General features: G+C 39.3%; 1 protein-coding gene across 1 annotated transcript in view; it reads right to left on the bottom strand.

Moving 5' to 3' along the window:
• Positions 1-1,959: 1,959 nt before the first annotated feature.
• The window catches only part of SYT1 (synaptotagmin 1), a 284,720-nt gene continuing 259,398 nt past the window's right edge, over positions 1,960-27,281 (bottom strand). The window contains exons 7-8 of the mRNA XM_036760722.1: positions 8,663-8,796; positions 1,960-2,867 (exon numbers count right to left, since the gene is read on the bottom strand). Coding sequence (XP_036616617.1) covers positions 2,661-2,867; positions 8,663-8,796 — 341 coding nt within the window. The 3' untranslated portion in view covers positions 1,960-2,660. The remainder of the gene's footprint in view (positions 2,868-8,662; positions 8,797-27,281) is intronic.

A 27,281-nucleotide genomic window follows, 5' to 3' on the forward strand; every position in this document is an offset into this window, starting at 1 on the left:
TTTCTTCCCCCCTTTCTACACGTAGAGGCATTTATTCTCATAGGATGCCTCTTCCATGGGAAATGAACATAAAGGTAATTATGGCTTAGGGACGATAAAGTCAGGAGAGAGAACTGTCCCCCGTCCCTCCCCAATCTTTATTTTTCATTCTGTCTTGTCCCAGTTCCAAAGAGTTTGGTGGCTTCTACCTTGACTGGGCTGAACAACCAAAGAACCCACCTCATCTTTATCAAGGAAGTATAGAGAAAGGATCTCCACTCATTGGGGGATAGCTGGGAATGCCTACAGCCTGTTGTCTGGCAGCCCTAGTTGACTTTCCTTGGAGTTAGCGAGGAATATGGCATGCTGGTATGAAGATAAGTATAGCAAATCTGGAACGTGAAGCCAAGGTTATATGTTTCTGATTTGTCGGAAAAATGAGCTCTCGCTTCAGAGAACTGTTGCTGCCTGTGGCCTGGTCAATCCAAAATTTGGTCTTGGGAGAAAGAGAAAAAGAGAGAAAAAGTCTGAAGTGATATGGAAAAAGAGTCTAGATGCAGAATGAGATGGTAGATTGCCCTTCATTTAATAAGGCAATGACCTACCAGGGTGGGCTAAGGTATGGAATATTGCACAGTGTTCAACAATATGCTGTGTGGTCCACCCACTCTCTGAAATTTCCCTGTCCGATGCGTAGCTCTTAAGTTCTGGATTGGTCCATTTGTAACTAGAACTGTTAGTGCTACGTGGGCCTCCGGCAGTGCAGTATAGAAGGGAATGGCAGTATTGTAACAATATCACTACAGAATAAATTGATTGCTATCCACTGAGAAAACTAGATTTCTAAGCACACATGGCAGTCACAGTGATACACAGAGCAGTCTTTTAAGACTCTTATGGAATGACAAATAGCTTCATAATAGTGCCATTACTACATAATAACATTGAAAACATTTAAAAACTCCTCCTGAAACGAGCATCTAGTATACATAAGAGGTTGCTTCAGTTTTCTAGAACTTGTTCTTTGTTTAGTTTCATCTTTTTTTTAAAGGACAAATTAAAACTCATTTCAGTATAAAGAGCATATAAAAAGATCACTAGCTGTTTTGGCTTTATCGAAGTGCATTCAGAACTATGGCTAAATTTCGTCCTTTTTTTTTTTTTGTCTTGATGGGATTACAATACTGTTGACCACAAAGTCATTTTGTGTAATAAGCACAGATTGCTGTGTTGAAAAATATTCTGCATTCCTTTCTAATCTGGTTTTGTATAATAAAATATTTCGTTATAAAGTCTAATGTGCAAACCCATTAAGAGTTCATCCAGAATGGGAAATCTCCAACAGAATTCCCAGGATGCACATTTTATATAAAGGTGAGAACGGAGAGCATCTTCTTGGATGGTCAGGCTGTATTTCACAAATGCTGACTTCTCCCCTCCCAGCCTTTTCCCTTCCCGCCCCCCCCTCCCAATCCCCACAACGAACATACATGTACATACACACACATACACACCAAACACCATCATGTTATTTACTCTAGGTGCAATAATAAGAAATAATTTCCTTCCATTCAACTTCTTCCTCATCTGTTAAGTATAAAGCCAGGATTTCAGCTTTTTAAAGTATATACAGACAAATGTTATACAGTTATCCCTTTCACGTCAAGGAGATTAGGGTACAATTCCCCTGCCTTCCAATATGATATGGAAAATCCATGTAAAATCCATAGGGGTAGACCCATCACCTTCATTTTCCTTTAGGAAATCATATAAGGACTTAGCCTTTTCATGTATGATACTAGAGTCTACTGGAATGCCTTTTTAAAAAAATAACAATCCTGCATTTCTGAGTTTCCAAACTTTTTCTGTGTCATCTGCTGGCCTTCACGTGTCATCAGTGGCTTCTGCAAAACTCCCAAAGAATTCCCATTTAATTTCTTATGCCGACCCACAATATATTGTAACCGTGATGGGGAAAGTTGAGATGTGGAAGGGATAACTGTACTCTATTGGCTTGTGGCTACGCTTCCTTGAGGTCAGCTGTGGAGCTGCTCAGATCATGCTAAGTTGCCTGTAAAAGAATTCTACAAAATGGGATCTACCCCTTCCAAGTGTGCAGTGTTAAGAATATCCAGTTATTTGAATGGTTCAGTTGAAAGCTCAGATTTGTTGTCCTTTAAGATGTCACTGTAACTGTACTAGTGCCTTACAAGTTGGAATTTTTGCTGGAATGCAGACGATACAATATTTAACCCTAATATATATTATCAGCTCTCCTATATCTCAGTCAATTTACATAATTTAAAATAGAACATCTTGTTAAAAACATCTAGATATACACGGATTAGGAAACTCATACAACATACAAATACACAAACTAGAAATAAATTTTTAGCATACTGGTATATACAACAGTGTGATACAATAAATAATTTCTGTCATGCTCTATCTACACATCATATTGCTTAAAAGAAGAGTAGATTTGGGGGGCAGTAGGGTGGCGAAGGTCTTAGGGGGCTCTCTACATTTAAAGTTGTGCAAATTAAAATGGGATTTGAAGGACCACTGATTTGGGTTAGAATGCATGGCTGGAAATGAAAGGACCCATATTACTGAGGTATTTACAGATACTGGCTAGAGAGACTATGTGGGCAAATGCAGAAAGGCTTCTTTTGTTCCCTTTATTTCTTGACGGCAAGCATGGCGTCCACCTCCTCTTCGACCTGCAAGGTGTGCCACTGTGCAATAGGTCGCCTGGGATTGGCCAACATGTCTGACCAGTGCCGCAGCTCCGCGCCGGTGCTGTTGTAGCCCACAAAGACCTTGCCGATGGCATCATTCTTGCCAATCTTGTCATAGTCCAAAACAGTTACCACAACTTGCACTTTCTAAAAAGGGAGAGAAGAAGAAAAAAGAACAAGGAGATCACCAGGAGACAGGGACCAGACTCTTCCTGATAAAGCAGTCTAAGTTCAAAGGAGTTGGAAATCAAGCAAAATGCAGCCAGAAAGATCAACAGCTGGGGATGAGGACACTTTGCCCTGCTTTAGCTAGATCAACACAAAGAACGTGTTTCACATGGTTGTTCTGTAGACAAAATAAGTAGCATTTTAAAAAGTTGTGTGATTTACTCTCATCATAGAGGAGATGGAAACTATTAGGCTAGAACATTGAAAACATTATTGGGGCAATTTTTGTTTGTTTTTCTTTGTCACAAGGGAGGGTTCATTCTGGGCTGGAAATGGGAAATAATCAATGCAAAGACAGCAGGTATCAATTAAATGTATTTTTAAAAAAATTATTTGGACTCTAAAAAAGTAATCATCAAGCACTCATTAAGTACCTACTACGTGCAAAGCACCGATCTGTAATGAATTTATTATTGCCTAAGGGGATACTCTTTTCACAATATGAGACTATTTTTGGTGACATCTAGTACTTAGATTTTAGATGTGCTTCAAGTTCACCAGAAATTACTTGATAATATCTCTTATATGAATTTATTTGAATGGAGTATATATTCTCTTCCCTTATATAATAATTGCTAACATTTATATAATGCTTATTATGTGGCAGGTACTATGCTAAGTTTTTTACAATTATTATCTAATTTTATCCTAGAAAAAACCCAAAAAACCTTGAGAGTTACATGCTATTATTATCCCTATTTTGCAAATGAGGAAACTGAGGCAAACAGGTTATGTGACTCAATCAGGGCCACACAGCTAGTAAGTGTCTGAGGCCAAATTTGAATTTCTTGACTATAGGCCCAGTATTCTATCTACCTTATGTGAACAGAGTAACTAATATATTTTTTAATGAATTTTTTCCCTACACTGAGGCATTGTTTCTTTGGGCACATATTGACCCTCAATATTTTCCTTAATTGAATGTTTCCTTAATTAGAATTACATGTGATGGATCTTAGGACTAAAAATGATAGCTAGCTTAAGGAGAAGGTATATTTGAGGGCAGGCCCTAGGCAGTTTAAGGGAATGAAAAAGTGATTACGGAAGGCAGCCAGGTGTAGATGCAGATTCAGTCATGTGGGAAGCACCCAAGCATAATAAATCTACTGTGCACATATCTCTTTATATACGTGTTGTTTTCCCTTTCAGAGTTTAAGCTCCTGGAGGACAGGGTCTCTTGGTATCCCCAGAGCTTGGCACAGTGCCTGCTACATAGTAAACACTTAATAAACCCTTGCTGACTAACTTTACATTCTGTGGACTGTCCTGCTATGGATGGTGTATCCAGAGTCAAACCAGAGAATGAGGTTACTTCAGAAATTTAAAATGTAAGATGCCCCACAATGACAGTAAAGCCAACACAGTGCATCGCTCCCTTCAGTCATCCAGGAAGCTAATCAGGAAGGAATCATGGCTGGAGAATATGGTATTTTCTTTCCATACTGGGGAAAGCAAAACAAGACAGCATTGATTAGACGATGGTTAGATTACAGGATTTAGAGCTGGAAGGAACTTCAGTGGTTACCCAGACCAAGTCACTTACTTTACAGATGAAAAGCAAACCCAAAAGTTTCCTTTTGGGTTATATTTTTAAAAAATGGTTTAAAAAACGTGTCACTTGTCCCTCTTCTCCAACAGAACCTCTGTGGCTACATTTTCCAGAGTGATCCATTGCATTGCAATCAAAGGTAAGGGGAACCACCTTTATTTCCTTAAAAGCTAATGTGAAATTTCTGTGTTTGCAGGGTGGGGGGGAAGAGGGGAGGGGGAAGAGAGAGAGAGAGAGGAGAGAGAGGGGGAGGGGGGAGGAGGGGGGGAGAGGTGAGGGGAGATGTGGGGGGAGAGTGAGAAAAAGCTTGTTGATTCTGTGAAGGGATGTACTTTTCTGGGAGCCCTCAAGATGAGACCTCCAAACGAAGAAAGGCTTGGCAGGATTTTTTTCACTGAAGGAGTTGTTCCTGGTTTTAAAAAACTCTGTCTCTTCTCGGCCCAGAAAGCTTTTCAGATACACCCTGCACTATATGATGGTCCTGGGAACTCAGACTGGAGGAAACTACAGTCTCCTTTTTATTGCGTGGAATACTCATTTATCTTGCATAATAGGGGTGAAGAATATAGAGACAGCCACCCCTAAAGAGTCCGTATCTATGCAAAAGGAAGGAGAACAAGATAAACATTATTTTTACGTTTTTTATCTACATTCCACCTCTGTCTTGACAAAATGCGATCTTTTCCACATCCTTTTCCTAGAAACAACATATGTTTTGTTTTTAATGTGTGTATGTGTTTCAGTTCCAACATACTTACCTGTTATTGATGGCTTAAAAAGAAGGGAATTTATATTAAGTGTGTTGTAGAATTGCAGCCCCTAGGAGAAGTTATACGGTGGTATTTTTTAATCTCAGTGCCTGCCCTTTTATTATTTTGTTTTGCAGAATTAAAAAAAAATGCCAGAAGGTGTTAGTTACCATAGAAATAAGGTCTTAGAACCCCAAAGTGTGCTAATAAAATAAATTGGTGGAGGAAACTGCCTATCTTAGGGATTTGCCAATAGAATCTAAAGCAGTTTTTCATCTGAGTTCTTTGACTCAGGTCTGACTGTGATGAGGCTGGGAGTCATTGTCAACTGAAATTCTAGCACTTTATGGGACAGAAGTGGAAAGTATATGTTAGCCAAGTGGATACCTGGACTGGACTGGACTGAAACTGACAAGCAGGTGAGCTAGGGGTGAATGAGCAAGGTCACCAACCCATCTTTTTGATTCAGATGTTGAAAGCCTAGAGGTGATGATCATGTAGTATAAGCACAATCCCTTATAAGTAATAACATAATAAAACAATTATAAATAAATATATATAATATATAAAAATATAATAAAGCTAATAATTATAAAAATAAAGCTAACAATATAGTGCTTACTACATAAGCACTATATTATAAATATAATTATAAATAAATAAAAAATAAATTATATATTATAATTGATTATATTGCTATAATTATAAATTACAATTATAATTTATAAATAAATATATAATATATAAAATAATATAATAAAGCTAATAATTATAAAAATAAAGCTAACATTTATATAGTGCTTACTATATAAGCACTATATTATAAATAAATAAAAATAATATAATTGATTATATTGATATAATTATAAATAAATTATAATTACAATTTATAAATAAATATGTATGATCTATAAAATAATATAATAAAATGAATAATTATAAAAATAAAGCTAACATTTATATAGTGCTTACTATGTGTTAAGTGCTTTATAAATATCTCATTTGATCCTCCTAAAAACCCTAGGCATTATTACTGTCTCCATTATATAAGTAAAGAAACTGAGGCAAATGAAAGTCAGGTGACTTGGCCCAGAGTCACACAGCTAGAAAATGCCTGAGTTTGGATTTGAATTTGGGTCTTCCTGACTCTAGGCCCAGCAGTCTATCCAATGTACCACCTAGCTGACTATAGGTTAAAGTAGGTTAAGAACCTCTTCCAATAATATGATTTCATTTATTCTTACTTTCTGGATTTTGCCACTGTACCTCAGCTGTTTTTTTCAGCCTGGAACATTCCTCCACCCCCAAGGCCCCCTTCTCCCATTGGTGAGCTCCAATTAGAGCCTCCATTTTGAGTAAGGGACTAGGATAGCTATCCATCTCCCAGCTCAGCTTCTGTCTCTCCAGACTTCACCACACTGCCCTTCTTGTAAATACCTTTGCCCCAATCTTCCAACTCCATTTTGCGTGTTGTCTTCTTCCATTAGAATATAAGCTCCTTGAGGTTGGGTACTATCATCCGTTTTACTCATATTTGTAAACCAAGCACTTAGTGCCCTGACACATAATAGAAATTTGATAAATGCTTATCAACTGACCTTGGAGGCCGTATAGTCCAACTTAGAAATTACTATTGTTGCCCAGGTTTTTTTAGTCATGTCCTTTTCTTTGTGAAGCCAATTTGGGATTTTCTTGGCAAATACTGGAGCGGTTTGCAATTTCCTTCACCAGCTCATTTTACAGATGAGGAAACTGAGGCAAACAGTGTTGAGTAACTTGCCCAGGGTCACACAGCTAGTAAGCGTCTAAGGCCAAATTTGAACTCATGAAGATGAGTACAGATGAGTTACTTCTCCACAAATTACAGTTGCAGAGAATTGTGACATAGGGGGAGTGGGAGGCAGGGAAGAAGATAAATGACTTTCCCCTAGTCATACACATATCAGAGAAGGAATCTGAACACAGATCTTCTTGACTCCAGGCCTAGGGCTCTATCCACTGTGGCCCTTAGCTGCCCAAAAATTATTATGGCAGAGGGTAATCAACTATATGGGTCCATTTGTTCTTTGTTCTGCTCTGTGTAAGTCCCCTATCCCCCCTCCAGAAGAGAAAAGCCTTCTGAAGAGAACGAAGGTGTGATGTACTGGTAAGACGCTATGTCTAAAAACAGTGTTCAGGAATAAGAGAATCAACCTCTACTGCTCAGAGGATGATGGGAAATTAAAAAAAATCCACTCTGCACCTTTGTCAATTCCCCTTTACCTCAGAGGCCTCCCTTTCTGTTCATGGTCTAATTATTTTGGTATTGAAGGGATCGCCTGTATCAATTATTTCATTAAAATAGAGGAATAATGTTGCTTAAGTACAACAGTCTGACTCTGGTACCCACTGAGAAGCAGCAGGAGAAGGCTCCCATCTATAAACAGCCTGTCAGAAGCTGGAATTTGCATCCTATCATTACAAAGCATGGAATCACAAACATGAAAAGGCCTCTAATCATACGATCAGAAATGATCAGTGTGGCTGCAACTTTGCATTCTAAAGGTCTCCAGATGGAGAATCCTTTGCCTCTCTCCCTCTTCCCTCCTATTGCTGAAAGGTAAAGGGAGGTTTGTTGTTTGGGTACATACTGACACGTCCATTCCCAATTGGTCCCAAGGAGGCCAAATTCTAAGCAATTACTCTTTTTTCCCTTTTGCGATCCTTAATCATTTTTTATACTAATTAAAGATGAAAGATATCACACAGGATACAAGCAACAATGACAAATTTCTCTTACTTCTCTTAGTCATAGGATGTTAAGAGCTGGGGAGGGAAATTGTGTGTGGTTTGTCCTTCGTTCTCAAAGAGGACCATGACATCAGGAAGGTGATGCCATGACTTGTAAGTGAATTGAAATGGGCTGTGCAAAGTCACCAGCCTTACTTTCTCCTCCAGAGCCATCTGGATCCAGTGACTAGATATTAATAAGGACAGCTAGAGGTGGCCCAGGATATGGTGAAGAAACCTTGGCCTATGAAATATTTTATACAATGTGGAGAAAAAGAGACAAAAACCCATCTGTTCTTAGGGCTTAAACATTGTGGATGCATTTGTTAATCTATCAGCATTATTGGGGGTTTCTTTTTGCTAATTCATTCCTGCTCAATATAAAATAACATATCTGCTCTTTTTTTCCTGTGTTTTGGTGCAAGGGTGAGAGGGGGAGCCAGGGAGAGGGTGAGGCCTGGAAGACAAATAGACTCTCCTTAAGTGCAATCCTTGGGCACTTCCTAAGCATCATGGAAGGAGAATGGGGACACAGGTGCTAATGGAGGCATAGCATCCTTGCTAATTAATGAGGTCTTCATGGGTTATTTTGGAGGTCTGGAAGAGTGAAATTCAAAGTAGGAGAGACATCATCGTGTTTGACGTACCTGGATTTGCTCGAAGGGTACTTCAAAGCTGAATGACTCATTATAGTAGGGATTCAGCGTGTTCTTCTTGATTGTGGTCTTCTTCTTCTTCAGTCTCTTGCCATTCTGCATCAGGTGAATCTTCACATAGGGATCTGAGGAAAGCAAATGGAATGTTGGGTTAGGAATTCAGGGACGCATTATCCTGGTTCCCAGTGGAATCTTGTAAAGGAGACAGGTACCTCCCTGCAAGGAAACAACTCTATTATGGATTTTGAATTCAGTGAGAGGAAGGAAGGAAATGAGCATTTATTAAATACTTATTGTGTACAAGGCAATGTGCTAAACTTTAGTTTTAAAGACTTTGATAAAAGTATCTCCCATGTGGGGACAAAATACAGCATCTACTGTGTGCCAGGTAAACTTTAGTATTAAAGACTTTTGATAAGAGTATCTCCCATGTGGGGAAAAAATACAGCACCTACTGTGTGCCAGGTACTGTGCTAAGCGCTTTACAAATATGATCTCATTTCATTCTCACAATAGCTCTGGGAGATAGGTGCTCTTATTATCCCCATTTTACACTTGGGGAAAATGAGGCAGACAAAGGTTAGTAACTTGACCATGTTCACACAACTAGTAAGTATCTGAGGCTGCATTTGAGCTTAGGTCTTCTTGACTCCAGGCCCAGCACACTCTATCTACTCTGTCTCTTTGCCTCTGGAATTGGAATCAGGACGACCTAGGTTCAGATCTGGCCTTTGATACTTATTAGCAGTTTCTTCATTTGTTAAATGAGGAGTTTGGCCTTGAAGGCCTCCACAAGCCTTCTCCAGCTCGGAATCTATGATCCTGGTAAATCATTTCTTGGAGTCTGTTTCCTCAGCTATAAAATGAGGGAATTGAACATGAAGGCCTCCAAGGTACTTTCCAACTCAGTATTTATAGTTCTATGACTTTGGGCAAATAATTACATTTCCCTAAGCTTCATTTTCCTCCTCTACAAATCAGGATACTAATACTTGTAGTTCGTGGGGTTGTTGTGAGGCTTGAATGGTATCAATAAAAAACCAACCAAACAAAAAAAACCCCACCCCATTTATTAAACACCTACTTTGTGTGAAGTGTTGAGGACACAAAGACAAAACCCGGGCAGTCTCTGCCTGCAAAGGGCTTAGGTTCTACACAGAACTTAGCATTTCATGATCCTTTTTTATTTAAAATAATGTATTTGTAATTAAACATATAGTTTAGTATATTTAGGTGGTACAGTGGAGGGAGTGCCGGACCTAGAGTTAGGAAGATCTGAGTTTGAATTCTGCCCCAGACACTTGCCAGCTGTGTGACTGTGGTCAAGTCACTTAATATACTTCAATCAAAGTTTCTTCATCTGCAAAATGGGATAATAGTAACACCCATCTCCCAGGGCTGTTGTGAGGATAAATTGAGACATTATTTGTAAAGCGCTTTGCAAATCTTAAAGTGCCATATAGAAATGCCAGCCTTTATTATCATTATTATAAATATCATTTAATAATAAGCATATTATAAATAGAAAGATAGCTTGGCATGCTGGATAGAGGGATAGCCATGGAGTCAAGAAGATCTGTGTTCAGATTCCTTCTCTGATGTGTGTGTGACCAGGGGAAAGTCATTTATCTTCTTCCCTACCTCCCATTCCCCTTATCTCACAAGTCTCTAAGGCTATAATTTAGGGAGAAGAAACTTATCTGCACCAGTGGAGGGAGTCTCCACTCTGGGAGTACACTATGCTAATGAAATCATGGGGGCAGTTGAAAAAATTACTTTCAAGAATCCTTTATTTCTCAGATTTTAAGAGCTTTATAAGAGCCATACTCCTCCATACCATCTAAATGTTCAAGGTTGTATTTTCAAGGAAGAAACAAAAGTCATTTTGACTATTATAAATACCCAAATTAACTATTAAAGGACATATGAAGAAAGATGCTATCTGCATCCTGACAAATAAGTGACAAATAGAAGTATGTATAGAAGAATTTTACACATACACACACACACACACACACACACATGCACACACACCCCTATTTGCAGCTAATGGTGCCATCTCTAGGGTGTGGGGGAAAAGGGAAGAAAAAAAGAAATTTATATGATAATTTTTTGTATATTTAAAAGAAATAGCAAGTTGTGTATAGTAGATTTGCAGTTTCTTGTGCAATCATCTTTTTTTTTTATTGTACTATGTTATCGAAATACTTGTTTTATTCCATAAATGAAGAAAAAAGAAAGCAAAAGTCATAGGACAGAGGGACCCCTTTCCTCTACTGACCAACCTGAGGTTCCCTTGCATTTTCTACAAGGGATCACTGAGGCCAATACCAGTCTGAATACCCCTTGGGAAGCAAGCCTTTGACTGGGATTGCCTTATTTAATTTTTCTATAAGGATAAATCAGCCCCCGGGGAGGATGCATGCTAATTTTCTCTCTAAGAGTTCAAGTCTTCTGGTTTCTCTACAGTTCCCAAGGGGAAAGCAACCTTCAAACCCCGCCCCCTCCCAAACCTTCCCATGTACACAGACCAAAGCTGGTGAGCCAGCAATCAGTCCCATCCACAAAAGAGCTGCTTAATGACTAGAAATCCCAGTGTAAACAGATACATCTGCAGCCCCATCCTGGAATGTAAAGGAATTTGGCCTTTTCACTCCGAATATATCTTGATGACAAGAGGCTTTGTTTATTTGGCAAAGCCTCTCCTTCCCTGCCCCTTCCCTGGCACCTTCACAAATAAACACCATTACAGCTACAATGACTGTCAACCTGTGTTTTTGGATTGGCACAGGGTGCGAAGCCAATGATGGCATTTTTGTTCCCAAGTTTAAATACATCTAATCTTTCTGCTAGGGCTCAGGAACTCATTTAGGCAAAGGAGCCGGATGGCTGGCACTGGGGGAAACAGACTGATTTGCCGTGGTAATCCCAACTGTGTCTCTGGGTGATCCTTTGTTTGCTGTGAAATCAGCCATGAAAACAAGCACTGGTCCATATCCCAGGGCTGAAAACAAGTCAGGTTAGCCTAATGAGGCTCAGACAATAAATTGTCTTAAACGTTAACATCAAAGCATCATGGACCTTCATCTGGAAGGGATTTTAGGGTATATCAAGTTCAACCACTTCATTTTATAGATGACACTGAAGCCCAGGGGTGATAAATGACTTGCTTAAGATCTCAGAGGTAGTAAATGGCAAAGGCAGAATTTGAACTCAGGTCCTTTGACTCTAGGGCCAGTTAGGTGGGGAAAGATTGCCTGGCCTGGAGTCAGGAAGATTCATCTTCCTGAATTTAAATCTGGTCTCAGATACTTGCTAGCTATGTGACCCTGGACAAGTCACTTAATATGCCTCAATTTCCCCATCTGTAAAATGAATGGGAGAAGGAAGTGGCAAACTACTCCAGTATCTTTGCCAAGAAAACCCCCAATGGGATCACAAAGGGTCAGAACAAAAATAACAAAATCTTACCACCTATTTTACAGGGTTATAAAAAAAAGTGCTTTGCAAACTTTGCAAATGGGGTCAGGAAGAGTCAGAAACGACTGAGAAATGACCGAATAACAAACAACCTTTGAATCCAAATCCAGAGTTATTTCCCTCTTCCCATGATACTACACTGACTTTCTCCATACAAGGTGTGATGGCTTTCTTTTCCCTTTTTGTCTGACTTTGGAGCCATGCATGACATTTCTAGGCATGTCAGAGAACTTGCAGCAATTGGAATCTAGGGACAGAAAGCGTGGAATATTAGCTTGAGAGTTTGGAGAGTTTTGTTCTAATCCTCCCTCTGCTCCTCACAGAGTGAACTTTTAAGTCATTTTGCTTTTCTGGGCCTCAGTTTCCATATTTGCAAAACATCTAGATTTCTCTGGAATCTAGACTGGGATCTGCGAACTTAAAAAAACAATTTTGACTCTATTTCAATAAATATAAGCAAATATAATTAGTTTCATTTTTAAAAAGCATTTAAAAATATTCACAGAGGGGGTCCATAGATTACATCAATCTGCCAAAGGGGCCTGTGACCCCAAAAATGAACCCTTGATGGACTAGATCAGGGATTGTGACGGCCTCGAGGCCACATGTGGTCCTCTAGGTTCTGAAGTGCGGCCCTTTAACTGAATCCAAACTTCACAGAACAGAACCAACCCCCTTCTGGCTACCTGCAAGGTCAAAACTATTCTCATAATAATACTAAGGCATTTTAATTTTTAAATACAGTAAATATCACTAGAGATCACCCACATACACAAAAACTCTTTGAAGGGTTCTCAATATTTTTAAAAAAGATCCTGAGACCAAAATGTTTGAGAATTGCTGGTATAAAGGGTTTCCTCAATGAAGAGTCTTCTCTACCAATGGAATCTTAAGTCTAGTTAAAAAAAAAAAAGAAATGTATAGAAAATAGAAGCAAAGTCAGGTAACAAAAGATGAATATAAGAGTCTGGTGGCATAGTTCTGTAAAAAACAGTGTCAGGAATATTAAATCTCAGAATGAACTTTGCCTGATGAGGGAAGCTGAAGCCAACAAAAAGAAAAAGATATTTTAAAAAAGTTATATTCGACTTAAAGAGAGGGTTGAAGAAGGGCCAGGACCTTGGGGTAGATGAGATGCTGATACTGAGCAGAGACACTTGATTATGATTTTGTTTCTCTTTTCTCTGCCAAGGAGAATTACATTTGCATTGCAAATGACAGAACAAAAATGACTAATGCCATTGATATTAAAGACAAGTAAAGAGAAAAATTAGAGAGCACCTAGCTGGCCTTGATGAGTGAGTTCAAGGTACCAGACCCAGTGGAATGATGTACTTGGATACTGAAAGAACTGGCGGATGTGATTGCTGAGTCATTTGTTAGTAATATTTTAAACATCATGGAAAATACAAGAGGTACCACAAGATGAGAGAAAGGAATATGTCATCTCAGCTTTCAAAAAAAGGAAGAGATGATTCTACAAACTCGAGGCCAGTGAGCTTGACTTTGATTCTTGGGCAAATTCTAAAATGGAATAGAAGAGATATCTTAGAGGAGCGAAGATTTTAAAAGGGAAGCTGTGTAGGGGCAGCTAGGTGGTGCGGTGAGTAGAGCATCGGCCTTGGAGTCAGGAGGACCTGAGTTCAAATCCGGCCTCAGACACTTGACACGTACTAGCTGTGTGACCTTGGGCAAGTCACTTAACCCCGATTGCCCTGCCAAAAAGCAAAAAATAAATAAATTAATAAATAAAAGGGAAGCTGTGATTGTAAAAAAGCCAGCATGGCTTCATCAACAAGTCAAGCCAGACTCGCCTTATTTCCTTTTCTGGCAAGATTATTAATCTAGCAGAAGAGAGGGACGCCATGGAAATAGTTTACCTAGATTTTAGCAAAGCTTTTGATCAAGTATCACCTTTTTTTTGGAGGGGGGAAAGCAGGGAAATTGGGGTTAAGTGACTTGCCCAAGCTCATACAGCTAGTAAATGTGTCAAGAATCTGAGGTCGGATTTGAACTCAGGTCCTCCTGACTCCAGGGCCAGTGCTTTACTCACTGTGCCCCTTGCCTTTTATTTGGAGGGATATGGATTCAATGACAATTCCATTGGATGGATTCAGACCTGGGGGATGACCACACTCAATGAGTAAGTTCTTGATGGTTCAATGTCAACATGGCAGGGGGCCCTTAGTACAGTCTCCCAGGGATCTATGGTTGGCCCCAGGATGTATCCTTATTAATCACTTGGATAGTGGCATAGAAGGCATACTTATCACACTTCCAGATGACACAAAACAGAGAAGATTAGCTAATGTATTAGATGATGGAGTCAGAACCCAAAAAGATCTTGGCAGGCTACAGGATTGGTCTGTTTTAAATAAGATTGGTTTGATCTAGCAACTGGGAGAATCAGAAAAGTCCCTTTGTAGGAGGTGGCATCAGAGTTTCCCATAATCCTCTGCTTCTTGACCTTTGTTCTAGACATCTTCTTAAAAGTCACTAAGGGTGAGGAGCTCTCAACACTCAAGTGGTTCTGTGATCCCACTGATATGGATATCGCCTCCAGCGATGCAGCTTGAAACCCATCCATGCCTGCACATCTTATATGACTCTTGACCACGTTCTTTCACAAGTTTATTGCGAGGATCCACATAAACTGGTGATCTCTAGGCTTAAAGAGAGAATGGATTGCAGAAAAGATGCAAAATAGACCTGAGGGTTTGTGCTAGCATTTATTTTAGGGAGGTCATTTCCATTATCCCCTCCCTCAGCCTCCTCTGCCCTCTGATTGGAGGGCTAGAGAGTGGAGATTTAAACCCCTTTTAAAGCAGGGATATCTCTTGGTCTTCCTTCCCTCCCCAACTTTCCTGCCTTCTTTTGTGTGTTGTCTTCTCCCATTAGATTTTAAGCTCCTTGAGGGCAGGGACTTTTACTTTTCATCAGTCGCCTCCCCAGCGCTTAACACAGAGCTTGGCATATAGTAGGCATTTGATAAATGCTTATTGGATTGGAGCAGTCCAATAATTCTTAACCTTTTGTATCCTGGTCTCCTTTGCCAGTCTGGTGAAGCCTATAGAACACTTGAAATAATGTTTTTAAATGCATAAAGGAAAGCTATTATATTGAAATAAAGATTTATTTTTTTTCCTATCCAAATTCAAGGATTCATTGAAAATTATGCACAGTTCCTAGACTAGAGTATAATTCTTAAAACCATGCCCAGTAGATTCTCTGGGTTCCATGAGGACTCTCTCACAGCTTCTTGAAACAACGGGTAGTCTCCTCCATGAGATCTTGCCCAATCCTAAACTCTAAGGCTGAGAAAACAAAACAGCCTGGAGTAATTTGAAAAGAATTGTGGTAGAAAGACAGGGGTTGGGGGTTGGAAAAAGAAGCCCTGTGGAGTTATGGTAGGGGCTCATAGTTTAAGGATACTTAGTGATGCCAGTATCTCTGGGTGATCTGTTTTAAAATAAATGTCTCTCCCATCTGGACTCAACAGAATGTCCTTGACATAGGGCATGGTTCTGCTAAAACCTGAGCCTGACTCTCGGGCTTCATTTTTTTAATTTTTATATATTTATATAAATCCATATATTATATATTTATACCACATATATTTATATATTTCTATGTAACATAAATACATGATATGTAATATATATCATACGTAATATACATATGTATATATTTATGTATTTTATTTTTTTATGTGGGTATTTTCTGTTTCCATTTTTGAGGCACAGAATGGAAGTATCAGATGAATTCTTCTGGAGCAGTAAAGCCAGTTAAAGAGGCAGTGAAAGTGCTAGGGGAGACAGATTACTGGTCAGCTTCTACCTTTACTAGGTGGCACAGGGGATAGAGCCCCAGGCCTGGAGTCAGGAAGATCTGACTTAAAATTCAGCCTCAGACACTCAGTAGCTGCATGACCCTGGGGGGCAGTCACTTCACCCTGTTTGCCTCAGTTTCCTCATCTGTACAAATGAGCTGGAGAAGGAAATGGCAAACCACTCCAGTATCTTTGCCAAGAAAACCCCGAATGGGGTCACGAAGAGTCAGACATGACTATAAAACAAATGAACACAGTAGAAATGACAGGAACAACAGCATTCCTCCTATATAACGCTACCTCTCCCATCTCCATGCTTTTGCACTGGCTGTCCCCCATGCCTGGAATGAGCTCATCCTTGCTCAAGTCAAACTTTACCACCTGCAAGAGGCCTTTCCCAGTCTGGCCAGCTGCTCATGGCATCCCCTCGGAATGCACCATCTATTCTGCGTCTGCCTTGCATGTACCTGGTGATTCTCATGTTGGTCTTCCTCATTAGAATGTGGTCTCCTTGAGGGCAGGGCCAGTGTTTTACTTTTTTCTTTACATCCCCACTGCTTAGTACAATGTTTGACACATAATAAATGCTGTTGATAGACTGGTTGACATTTTACATTTAAATGAGTCAGTGATACATTGCTTTCCCAAAGGATTTGCCACAGGATTCCACAGTACCTTCTCGTAGCACATTTTATGATTAGATTTATAAAATTTTGATTTCCACTTAACTTTTTAGGAACAGTATGATATATTGTGTAATGGAAAAAATGTTAGGCCAAGGCAAGCCAGGAGTCCTGGGTTCAAATCTTTAGCTCTGTCTGTTATTACCTCTATGACCTTGGACAAGTCAATTAACCTCTCATTTCCTCTTATGTAAACCAAGAGGGATGAGCCAGTTGTCTTCCAGCTCTAAAGCTGTACCTCTGTGAATATTATTTGTGGTGTAAAGCCAGGGCCACCTGCATTGCAAAGCAAGTCTGTGTATTTTAAATAAGTAAGAACAGGTAATTTCTATGTAAGTAAATTATCCTCTATCTCATGACTGCAGTTTCCTGGAGCCTTCTAAGTCCTGTTGATTGCTTAAGAGGAGAAAGTTTGGTTGAAATGACAAAATAGACTTTAATGAGACCCATTAACGTCCCTACTGGCAACTCCAGCAGCTCAGTCCCTACTCCAAGCAGCCAGGAGCCGATTGGAGTTTTTGAAGTCTGTAAACAGAGTAAGGAAAGATACAAAATACACAGCGATGTAATTGTCGCTGTGCTCTGGCATCTTCTTTCCTAAGTTCATGGAAAAAAAAAACCAAAAAACCTTGGCTCCTTTAAAGACAGAGTCAAACCTTCATTGCAAATTCACTATCTCTACTCTGGCACTGTGTAGGGCTTAGGGCATTTTGCTTTCTTTCCCTGGATTCATTTATCTTTTTTTTTCTCTTAAAGGAAAATGTTTAACTGGTGGTAAGAAAGTTAAATCTCTTTTATAATGTCTGCCTGACTCCTACTTTGCAGTACATTAACTTTTCCCTTCCAGGAGACAATGATGCAGTTATCAGAAAGAATTTTCTTTTCTGATAATACAGAGCAGCCGGCTTACATTGTGTTCACATACGGGGCTCCATCTTGGATATCTTGAGCCTGTCAACTTTATTTCTTTATGAATTCTGGACTCTTATCTCTCATTCACCATCAGGCATTTCTCCCCTCAACCCCCAAATTCAAGCTAGTTCAATTTAAAAAATTTCCTTTCTTTTGTAAGAGGGATGGTGGTTTTAGTTTCTTGTGAAACCATGGCCAAATCATTCCAAACTTTTATCTAAGCCCTTTGAATGGACCAGGTTGTTGTAGGCATCCTTATTCCTTTTTTTCTTTTCTTTTTTTTCCTGGATTATTTATTTATTTGTTTACTTATTTAATATTTTTAGTTTTCAGCATTGATTTTCACAAGAGTTTGAATTACAAATTTGCTCCCCATTTCTACCCTCCCCCCACTCCAAGATGGCAAATATTCTGATTGCCCCGTTCCCCAGTAAGCCCTCCTTTCTGTCACCCCACTCCCCCCCACCCCCATCCCCTTTTCCCTTACTTTCTTGTAGGGCAAGATAGATTTCTATGTCCCATTGCCTGTATATCTTATTTCCTAGTTGCATGCAAAAACTTTTTTTTTTTGAACATCTGTTTTTAAAACTTTGAGTTCCAAATTCTCTCCCCTCTTCCCTCCCAACCCACCCTCCCTAAGATGGCAAGCAATTCCACATAGGCCACATGCATATCATTATGTAAAACCCTTCTACAATATTCATGTTGTGAAAGACTATATTTTGCTCCTTCCTATCCTATCTCCCTTTATTCAATTTTCTCCCTTGACCCTGTCCCTTTTTGAAAGTGTTTGTTTTTGATTACCTCCTCCCCCTCTCTGCCCTCCCTTCTATTGTCCCCCCTTTTTTTATCTCCTTCCTCCTTCCTTCCTGTGGGGCAAGATACCCAATTGAGTGTGTATGGTATTCCCTCCTCAGGTCAAATATGATGAGAGCAAGATTCACTCATTCCCCCTCACCTGCCCCCTTTTCCCTTCCTACAGAACTGCTTTTTCTTGCCACTTTTATGTGAGATAATTTAACCCATTCTATCTCTCCCTTTCTCCCTCTCTCCATATATTCCTCTCTCATCCCTTAACTTGATTTTATTTTTTAGATATCACCCCTTCATATTCAACTCACCCTGTGCCCTCTGTCTCTCTGTATATGTATATTCCCTTCAGCTACCCTAATACTGAGGTCTCATGAATTATACACATCATCTTTCCACGTAGTAACGTAAACAAAACAGTTCAACTTTAGTAAATCCCTTATGATTTTTCTTTCTTGTTTACCTTTTCATGCTTCTCTTGATTCTTGGGTTTGAAAGTTGAATTTTTTATTCAGCTCTAGTCTTTTCACTGAGAAAGCTTGAAAGTCCTCTATTTTATTAAAAATCCATATTTTGCCTTGGAGCATGATACTCAGTTTTGCTGGGTAGGTGATTCTTGGTTTTAATCTCAGCTCCATTGACCTCTGGAATATCATATTCCAAGCCCTTCGATCCCTTAATGTAGAAGCTGCTAGATCTTGTATTATCCTGATTGTGTTTCCACAATATTCAAATTGTTTCTTTCTGGATGCTTGCAGTATTTTCTCCTTGACCTGGGAGCTCTGGAATTTGGTGACAATATTCCTAGGAGTTTTCTTTTTGGGATGTTTGTCATGAGGCAATCGGTGGATTCTTTCCATTTCTATTATGCCCTCTGGCTCTAGAATATCAGGGCAGTTCTCCTTGATAATTTCTTGAAAGATGATATCTAGGCTCTTTTTTTGATCATGGCTTTCAGGTAGTCCAATAATTTTTAAATTATCTCTCCTGGATCTATTTTCCAGGTCAGTGGTTTTTCCAATAAGATATTTCACATTGTCTTCCATTTTTTTCATTCCTTTGGTTCTGTTTTATAATATCTTGATTTCTCATAAAGCTTCCACTTGCTCCAGTCTAATTTTTAAGGTAGTATTTTCTTCAGTGGTCTTTTGGACCTCCTTTTCCATTTGGCTAATTCTGCCTTTCAAGGCATCCTTCTCCTTATTGGCTTTTTGGAGCTCTTTTGCCATTTGAGTTAGTCTATTTTTTAAGTTGTTATTTTCTTCAGTATTTTTTGGGTATCCTTTAGAGGACTTGTTGACTTGTTTTTCATGGTTTTCTAGCATCACTCTCATTTCTCTTCCCAATTTTTCCTCTACTTCTCTAACTTGTTTTTCCAAATCCTTTTTGAGCTCTTCCATGGCCTGAGACAAGTTCATGTTTTTCTTGGAGGCTTTTGATGTAGGCTCTTTCACTTTGTTTGACTTCTTCTGGCTGTATGTTTTCGTCTTCTTTGTCACCAAAGAAAGATTCCAAAGTCTGAGTCAGAATCTGAGTCTGTTTTCGCTGCCTGGCTGTGTTCCCAGCCAACTTACTTACTTGACCCTTGAATTTTTCGTTGGGGTATGACTGCTTGTAGAGTATAGAGTACTTTGTCCCAAGCTTGAGGAGCTGTGCTGTTGTTTTCAGAGCTACACAGCAAGCTCTGCCACACCAGCGCTACTCCTCTCCCAAGAACCACCAACCCGGACCAGACTCAGATCTAAGCTGGATCTGCACTCCTGCTCAGATCCGCCACTTAATTCCTCCCACCAGGTGGGCCTGGGGCCTGAAGCAACTGCAGCTGTAGTTCTGTAGCTGCACCACCTCCGCTGGCTGGGGTAGTGGCCAAACCATGAACTCCTTTCATTCCGTCCCAGAAGCTTTTCCCACTAACCTTCTCTGTTGTATTTGGTGTTTTGAGTTGAGAAGTCTGGTAACTGCCAGAGCTCACTGATTCAGGGCTCTAGGGCCTGTTCCGCCCTGCTCCCGCTCTGGCTGGTCCACTCGGCCCACACTGGGCTCTGCTCCGCTCAGCTCCCAGGACTGTGCAATAGACCTTACCCAGCAACCATCCAAGCTGTCCTGGGCTGGAACCCTGCTTCCCTCTGCTGTTTCATGGGTTCTGCAGTTCTAGAATTTGTTCAGAGCCATTTTTTATAGGTTTTGGAGAGACCTGGGTAGGAGCTCATGCAAGTCCCTGCTTTCCAGCTGCCATCTTGGCTCTACCCCCCAGGCATCCTTATTCTTACACAGAGCTGTAACTAACTTGGAGAAGTAGGGCTTTGCCCCAGGGTGCCAATATCTGAGGTGGGGGTGGGGGCTATCTCCGCCCCTTAGCCACATAGTTCACCTCTTTGTGGATTTGGCTTGCTACTCCCATGGTTCCATTCCTTTGGTGCTCCTCTCCCAAGGTCTGTCTTCCTTCAACCCTTTGGGGTGTGCGTGTGTGTGTGTGTGTGTGTGTGTGTGTGTGTGTGTGAAAAACTCCCTTTCTCAGCATGCTCATACCTAGGTTTGGGATATCCTATGTGCCTCTGGTTACACACTGCTCCACAACCCTCCCAATTGTCGGTGCTGGTTTTTTTTTTTTTTTTGCCCCAGGTGAGAAAATGTCTATTTAAGGTTCTGCTCTGAAAGCTGTAGCTGAAGATAGGGAGGGTAGTATATATATACACCATTAAGGTAAAAGGCATTGAATAAAGTTAAACAGGTCTGAAAAATGATCTTTTTTGATAAAATTAATTTTCTTTTCTTTCTTATGAAATGATTATTCTAGTTTATACGGCAATGACCTTCAGGAAGGTTAAGAAAACTATCTTCTAAATACCAATATTCTAGAGCAGACTATAACCATAAAATATGGACGTATATTACACACACACACACACACACACTTGCACACATGTTTTAGTATTCATGATACAATTAAATGATGAAAATAGGAACTAGGCAGAAGTCCTGATATAAAATCCACTTTTAAAATTCTTCAGGCTTTGAAATGGTTCATATCTAAAGAAGTCTCTATGAATTTATTTTATTCTAACTGTGTTAAACTGGATTAGACTGGTAGCAACTGGCCTATTTATTTCCATAGCAATTGATTAACTTAATTCATTCAGTCAATAACAGGATTCTAGAGCTGAAACTGACTTTCAATTTGGGGTTCTTAACCATGGGTTATATGAAATGTTTCTGATAACTGGATTTCAATATTATTTGTTCCCTTTGTAATTCTCTACATTTTATTTTATGCATTTAAAAAACATTATTCTGAGAAGGGGCCTGTAGGTTTTTGTATCCCTGCCAAAGGGGCCCAAAAAGGATAAGAACCTGTGCCTTAGATAATAATAACAGCTCACGTAATACTTTAAGGATCACAAAACTCAGTTCAACTACCAACTACCACATGAGCCCTTTCCTGACCCCCCAACCCTTTTACCAGTTGCTAGCTCCTCGCTTCCCACCCCTAAATTACCTTGTATTGACCTGTATATATTTTTGCGTATACTTATATGTGTACATGTTTCCCTTGAAAGAATATAAGCTCCTTGAAGGCAGGGACTGCCTTATTTTTGTCTCTATAACCTAGTATAGTGCCTGGTACATAGTAGGGACTTGTTTGCTGATTGGTTGATTAGAGATAATTACAGCCGAAGGAATTAAGGAAGGCTTGTCTGAGGTTGAGATGGGAGTTAAAGGAGGGGTATGGATTTAAGAGGCTGCTATTTCCATACCTAGCATTTTGTTCATAATGTAAAGAATTTAATAGTGCATGATGGGAACGAGAACAGAAGTAGCTCTTTCAGAGCCTTTTACATGAGTTAGTATTGGTGTGGGAGACTCTAAACTAATTCAGAATCTCCCTTCCCCATTCCTCCTCTGCCCCCTCAGCTTCCTCCCACTCCTGAAGTCATCAGATCAAGTTATTCATGGCTATAAAGCAATATCAGGAATATGGAGCTGAATCTTATTACTGAGATGTTTTGGATACTGTGTGAGTCAAAGCTATGATTTAGTGAGTTTTTGAAATACAGAAAGTCCAGTTAATAAAGATCTATGGGGGAGGGGGCATCTCAAAAAAGGCTAGAATGTATGAAGGATCCAAGTTTGTTTAGCTTCTTAAGAATGAAGAAATGGATTATCTCAGGCCTCATGGGAGCCAGAAAAGAACCCTAGGCAACTGTTATTTGTAATTAACCCGTGTTTGTTGGCGATGGCAATGATTTATGCCCAGAACTGTGTGATTCTGTAAAAAAAAATGTTTCCTCGCTATAGCACTGTGGACTTGAATACGAGTTGTCACCTCTCTGACTCTGTGTTTCCTCAACTGTGAAATAATAAGAGTTGGACTAGATGGATTTTTTAAGGCTCCTTTATAGGTCTCCTATGATATCAGAAAAATTGCACTTATACTTGTGTTGTTGTTCAGTCTTTTTTAGTCATGTCCAACTCTTTGTGACTCTGTTCAGGGTTTTCTTGGCAAAGATACTAAAGTAGTTTGTTATTTCCTTCTCCAGCTCATTTTACAGATGAGGAAACTGAGGCAAACAGGGTTAAGGGACTTACCCAGAGTCACACAGCTAGTAAATGACTCACGTCAGATTTGAGCTCAGGTCCTTCTAACTCTAGGCCCTGCACTCTATCCACTGTGCCACCTAGCTGCTCTGTGCTTACACTTTAGTATAAGTGAATTTTAGACAATGGATTACCTAAAGCAGAAATTCTCAAACTTATTTGTTCTACTGCCCCCTTTAAAAAATTACTCAGCACCCCCTGGAAATATACTTTCTTTAATCTTTTAATGTTTTTTTAAATTTGCATCATTTCAAAAAATATAAAATATTTTAAGATAATGATGCATCTTAAATTTGATAATTTATTGTAAATTTGTGGGTTTTTTCCCTGCCTTGAAATTTTGATAATGCAATATTGCATCATGTAATCGTATAGTATTGTATTGTAAACAAATCGTTACACACTCATATTCCTGCTTTTGATACATGCTGGACTTCCTGACAATGGGCAGTCTGCTAGCCTGCCATCACTTGTTGGTTAAGACCTGTTGGTGGACTTGACTGCTGATTGGTTATAACTTTCATTTTGTGTGTTTGTTTGGAAAATAATCACTACGATTTTAACTCAGTTACACAACAGATTAACATGTACGAATGGTTTTTCAAAATTTTCTTCTCTTCTTTCCTTATGCTTCTACAGCCCCCTTATTTTTATTCAGCATCCCACCTTGGATTGTTCCAGCACCCCCTCCCAGGGGGCGGCCTCACCTACTTTGGAAGCCTATGAGTCCTAAAGGGCCCTCTTCCCCTAATTTTCAAATGAAAAAAATCCTTGTGCTATTAAATTCTCATCCTATTAATGCAGTGTCTTGCATCAAACAGTAGGCAGAGACATTCTTTGTTTGAGGTGGGAAGAGGATGGTTCAACTCTCTGAAGGTGTCTCCTTGTGAAACTATCTTCAAAAACAGAATGACCTCTTTGGTGCGAAAATCAAAATACCCCTCTACTCCCTTGGAGAGAATGAGTAGGGAAGCTGGCCTGGCTATCCTTGTGGGATGTTAATTTCCAGGAGATGCTAGAAGCAGAAGATTGTATCTAATATTCCCCTTCCTTCTACTGCCTTCTGTTCCTTGCCAGACAGATTCCTCTCCCTCTCCCTGCCTCTCCTATCTGTGACTCCCCAAAATACGTATTTTAATTTTTATTTTTTTGGTCACATTCAATGTTATTTTAGTTATGCTTTAGTGATTTACCATAATCCCCCTTTCTGACATCCTGGCATACATCTCTCTCAGTGGTTCAATATGTACCTATGATATATCTTTGTGTCTCCTAAATTGTTTCTATTTCTTGAGGAAAAAAAGTTCATGGTGATGTAGTTTGTCATTGGAACTCATCCTCTATAAAAATAGTAATATATTATATATATTAATATATATATAAAATACTATAAAATGGTAAAATCATAATAGTATTTTAGTATCACAAACACACTTAGGGGAAAAGTTAATTTATTCTGTATTTTACCATAGTATTTGGGAAGACTACACAAAATTCAGCATATAGGCATTGTCTCTGTTATAAATCTCCACCTTGTGAATATCCCACATTTTATACAATATGAACTTTTGCTTATGTACTATATGCTCTTTGCCCTGAGGCTCCTTTACTGTCCTTTCTCACTCCTCTTTACCCTCAGGTATCAACCAAGTAGTTCTGGGCCTTGAAGACCACACATGAATGTTTAACCTGATGTCTCTTCTCCACCAACTCCTTTCTTTTCCCTTAGGGGCATAGGGACATATATCCGAAGACAGTTTTGCCTAGAAGAGAGAAAATTTAGGGAGGACAGGATAGCTGTTTGCTGTGACGTGGAAAGCATCTGTTTCATGTGGCCCTGGAGGATGGAACTGGGAGAAATGAGGAGGAAGTTTCAAAGAGGCAAAATTAGGTTCTATTTAAGGAGAAACAATTAGAACGATCCAGCAGTGGAATGGGTCTCCTACAGAATGTAGTGGGTGCTTTTCTATCATTTGTAGTGCAACTAATTGAAGAATATTTTAGCTACATTATGGAATTTCGTTGGCTAGCGTCTGGACCTAAGCACCATTTATAACAATCGTTTTATAGGAACATTCATTCGTGGAGAAGGGCCTTCAAAGAATCCTTCAAAAATCCTTCAAAGACCTAGTCTGACACCCTTCATTTTACGCATGACAAAACTGAGGCCCCGAAAAGTTAGATGACTTGCCCAAAGTTATGCAGATGACAAGTACCAGAAACAGGATTTAAATCCAGGTAAAAACTCATTCTGAATTTCAAACAACTGACTCAACAGAACTTTTGCAATACAACCTATTTGTAAGTTGGGGACTAAACGTAATAATATGTCATAGAACTCTTTAATGCTCTATAATGCTGTAACAGCCCTATTTCCCTTAGGCAATTCCGATGTGAAATTATGCTTTCTTTGCAGGGTTATAATTGCAAAGCAGCTGGCTGTAAGCAATGATTCCTTTGTGTGACAAATAAAGGAAGCACAAAAGGCTTTTTTGTATTTGCACAGAAGACTAGAAAGTGCCAGGCTAAAGCTTCCCAGTGCCAGATCCCTGCAGTGGTCTTTCTGACAACTTGGCACAAAGACATCTTCAGTCTTCGTCTTTTCCTCCTCTGCCTCTTTTTTTCCTTCCTTCTGAAACTGCATCAGGGACCTAGGGACCTTATAACCCTTGTCTTTAAATTTTAACAAAGGACTTTGCTAATTAGAAATACTATAACCGGAATTTCTCTGGCTATTACCTTATGAACATGTATAGTGTCCCATACTTAGAAGCAGACAACTAGGTGGCACAGTGAATAGAGCACTCACTGGGACTGGAATCAGGAAGACTCATCTACCTGAGTTCAAATATGGCCTCAGATATGTGTGATAAGTCATTTAACTCTATATGCCTCAGTTTCCTCATCTGTAAAATGAGCTGGAGAAGGAAATGGCAGAGCGCTCCCACAAATAGAGTCATGAAGAGTTGGACACAATTACAAGGACTGAACTAACTAAAGAAACAAATACCTAACTAAATAGATGTGTGAGCATATGTGCACGCAGAAGGACAACTATCAAGTACCAATCTTTAAGAATTTGAGAGTGATCATAGACTTAGAAGGGACCTTAGTGATTCCTAATAGTCCAACCCCAAATTTTATAGATGAGAAAACCGAGAGACAAAGGAATTAAAGGACCCATCCAAGGTCACACGGTAGCAGAGGTACTGTTTGAACAAAGGTCCTCCAATTCCAAATCTAAGTCTCAAGAATAATGTTGTTGTTCAGTCTTTTCAGTCATGTTCGACTCTTTGTGACCCCGTTTGGGGTTTTCTTGGCAAAAATACTGGATTGGTTTGACATTGCCCTCTCCAGCTCATTTTACAGATGAGGAAACTGAGGCAAACAGGGTTAAGTGACTTGCCCAGGGTCATACAGTTAAGTAAGTGTCTGAGGCTGGATTTGAACTCAGGACTTCCTGACTCCAGACTGGACACTCTATCCACTGTACCACTTAGCTGCCCTATAATCTTTATATAATTCTGTAAAGGAAAAACACACACATGTTTTTTTATTATAAACTCATTTATACTCTCAAGCATTAATTAAAACTGGAACCCTGAATAATCATAATAATAAACTATAGCTAGTATTTATATACTACTTTACATATACATATATATATAATATACATATATATATATATATTTATATGCTACTTTAAGGTTTGCAAATGCATTTATGCTTACAAGAACCCTGGGAGGATATGCTTTTATAATCTACATTTTACTGGTAAGGAAACTGAGGATGTGGGAGATTGAGTGACTTGACCAGGACCAAAGCACCAGTAAATATTTGAGGCTGAATTTGAACTCAGGTCTTCCAGATATCAGTTGTAGCCCTCTGTCCTCTGCACTGCCTAGTTGCCTAAATAAATTCATCTAACCAGAACTATTCAGATTTAAAATTTAAAAAAGAAATAATCCTATAACATAAGCTTTAACAAAGCAAAAATATCACAATGTGTTTCCTTGGTTTCCCCTTTCAGTAGATTTTCTACTTGCATATAAAAGTGTCACTGTTGCTTTTTAAAAAAAAATTAGCACAGTTATGGTGAATGGGTATATTGTACTATTCACCCGCTATCTTTGCCTCATACAGTTTTGCAGAAGTCTTTTTGTATTTCTTTGTATACTTCATATTTGTCATTTTCATAGCACAATGGTACTGGATTACCTTGTTATATCAGAGTTTATTTAGCTGTTCTCCAATTTTTAAGCCTAGAAGTTATTTCTAGTTTTTCTCAAGTATAAAGTAG

The sequence above is a fragment of the Trichosurus vulpecula genome, chromosome 5 (genome assembly GCF_011100635.1).
Source record: "Trichosurus vulpecula isolate mTriVul1 chromosome 5, mTriVul1.pri, whole genome shotgun sequence".
NCBI lineage: Eukaryota > Metazoa > Chordata > Mammalia > Diprotodontia > Phalangeridae > Trichosurus > Trichosurus vulpecula.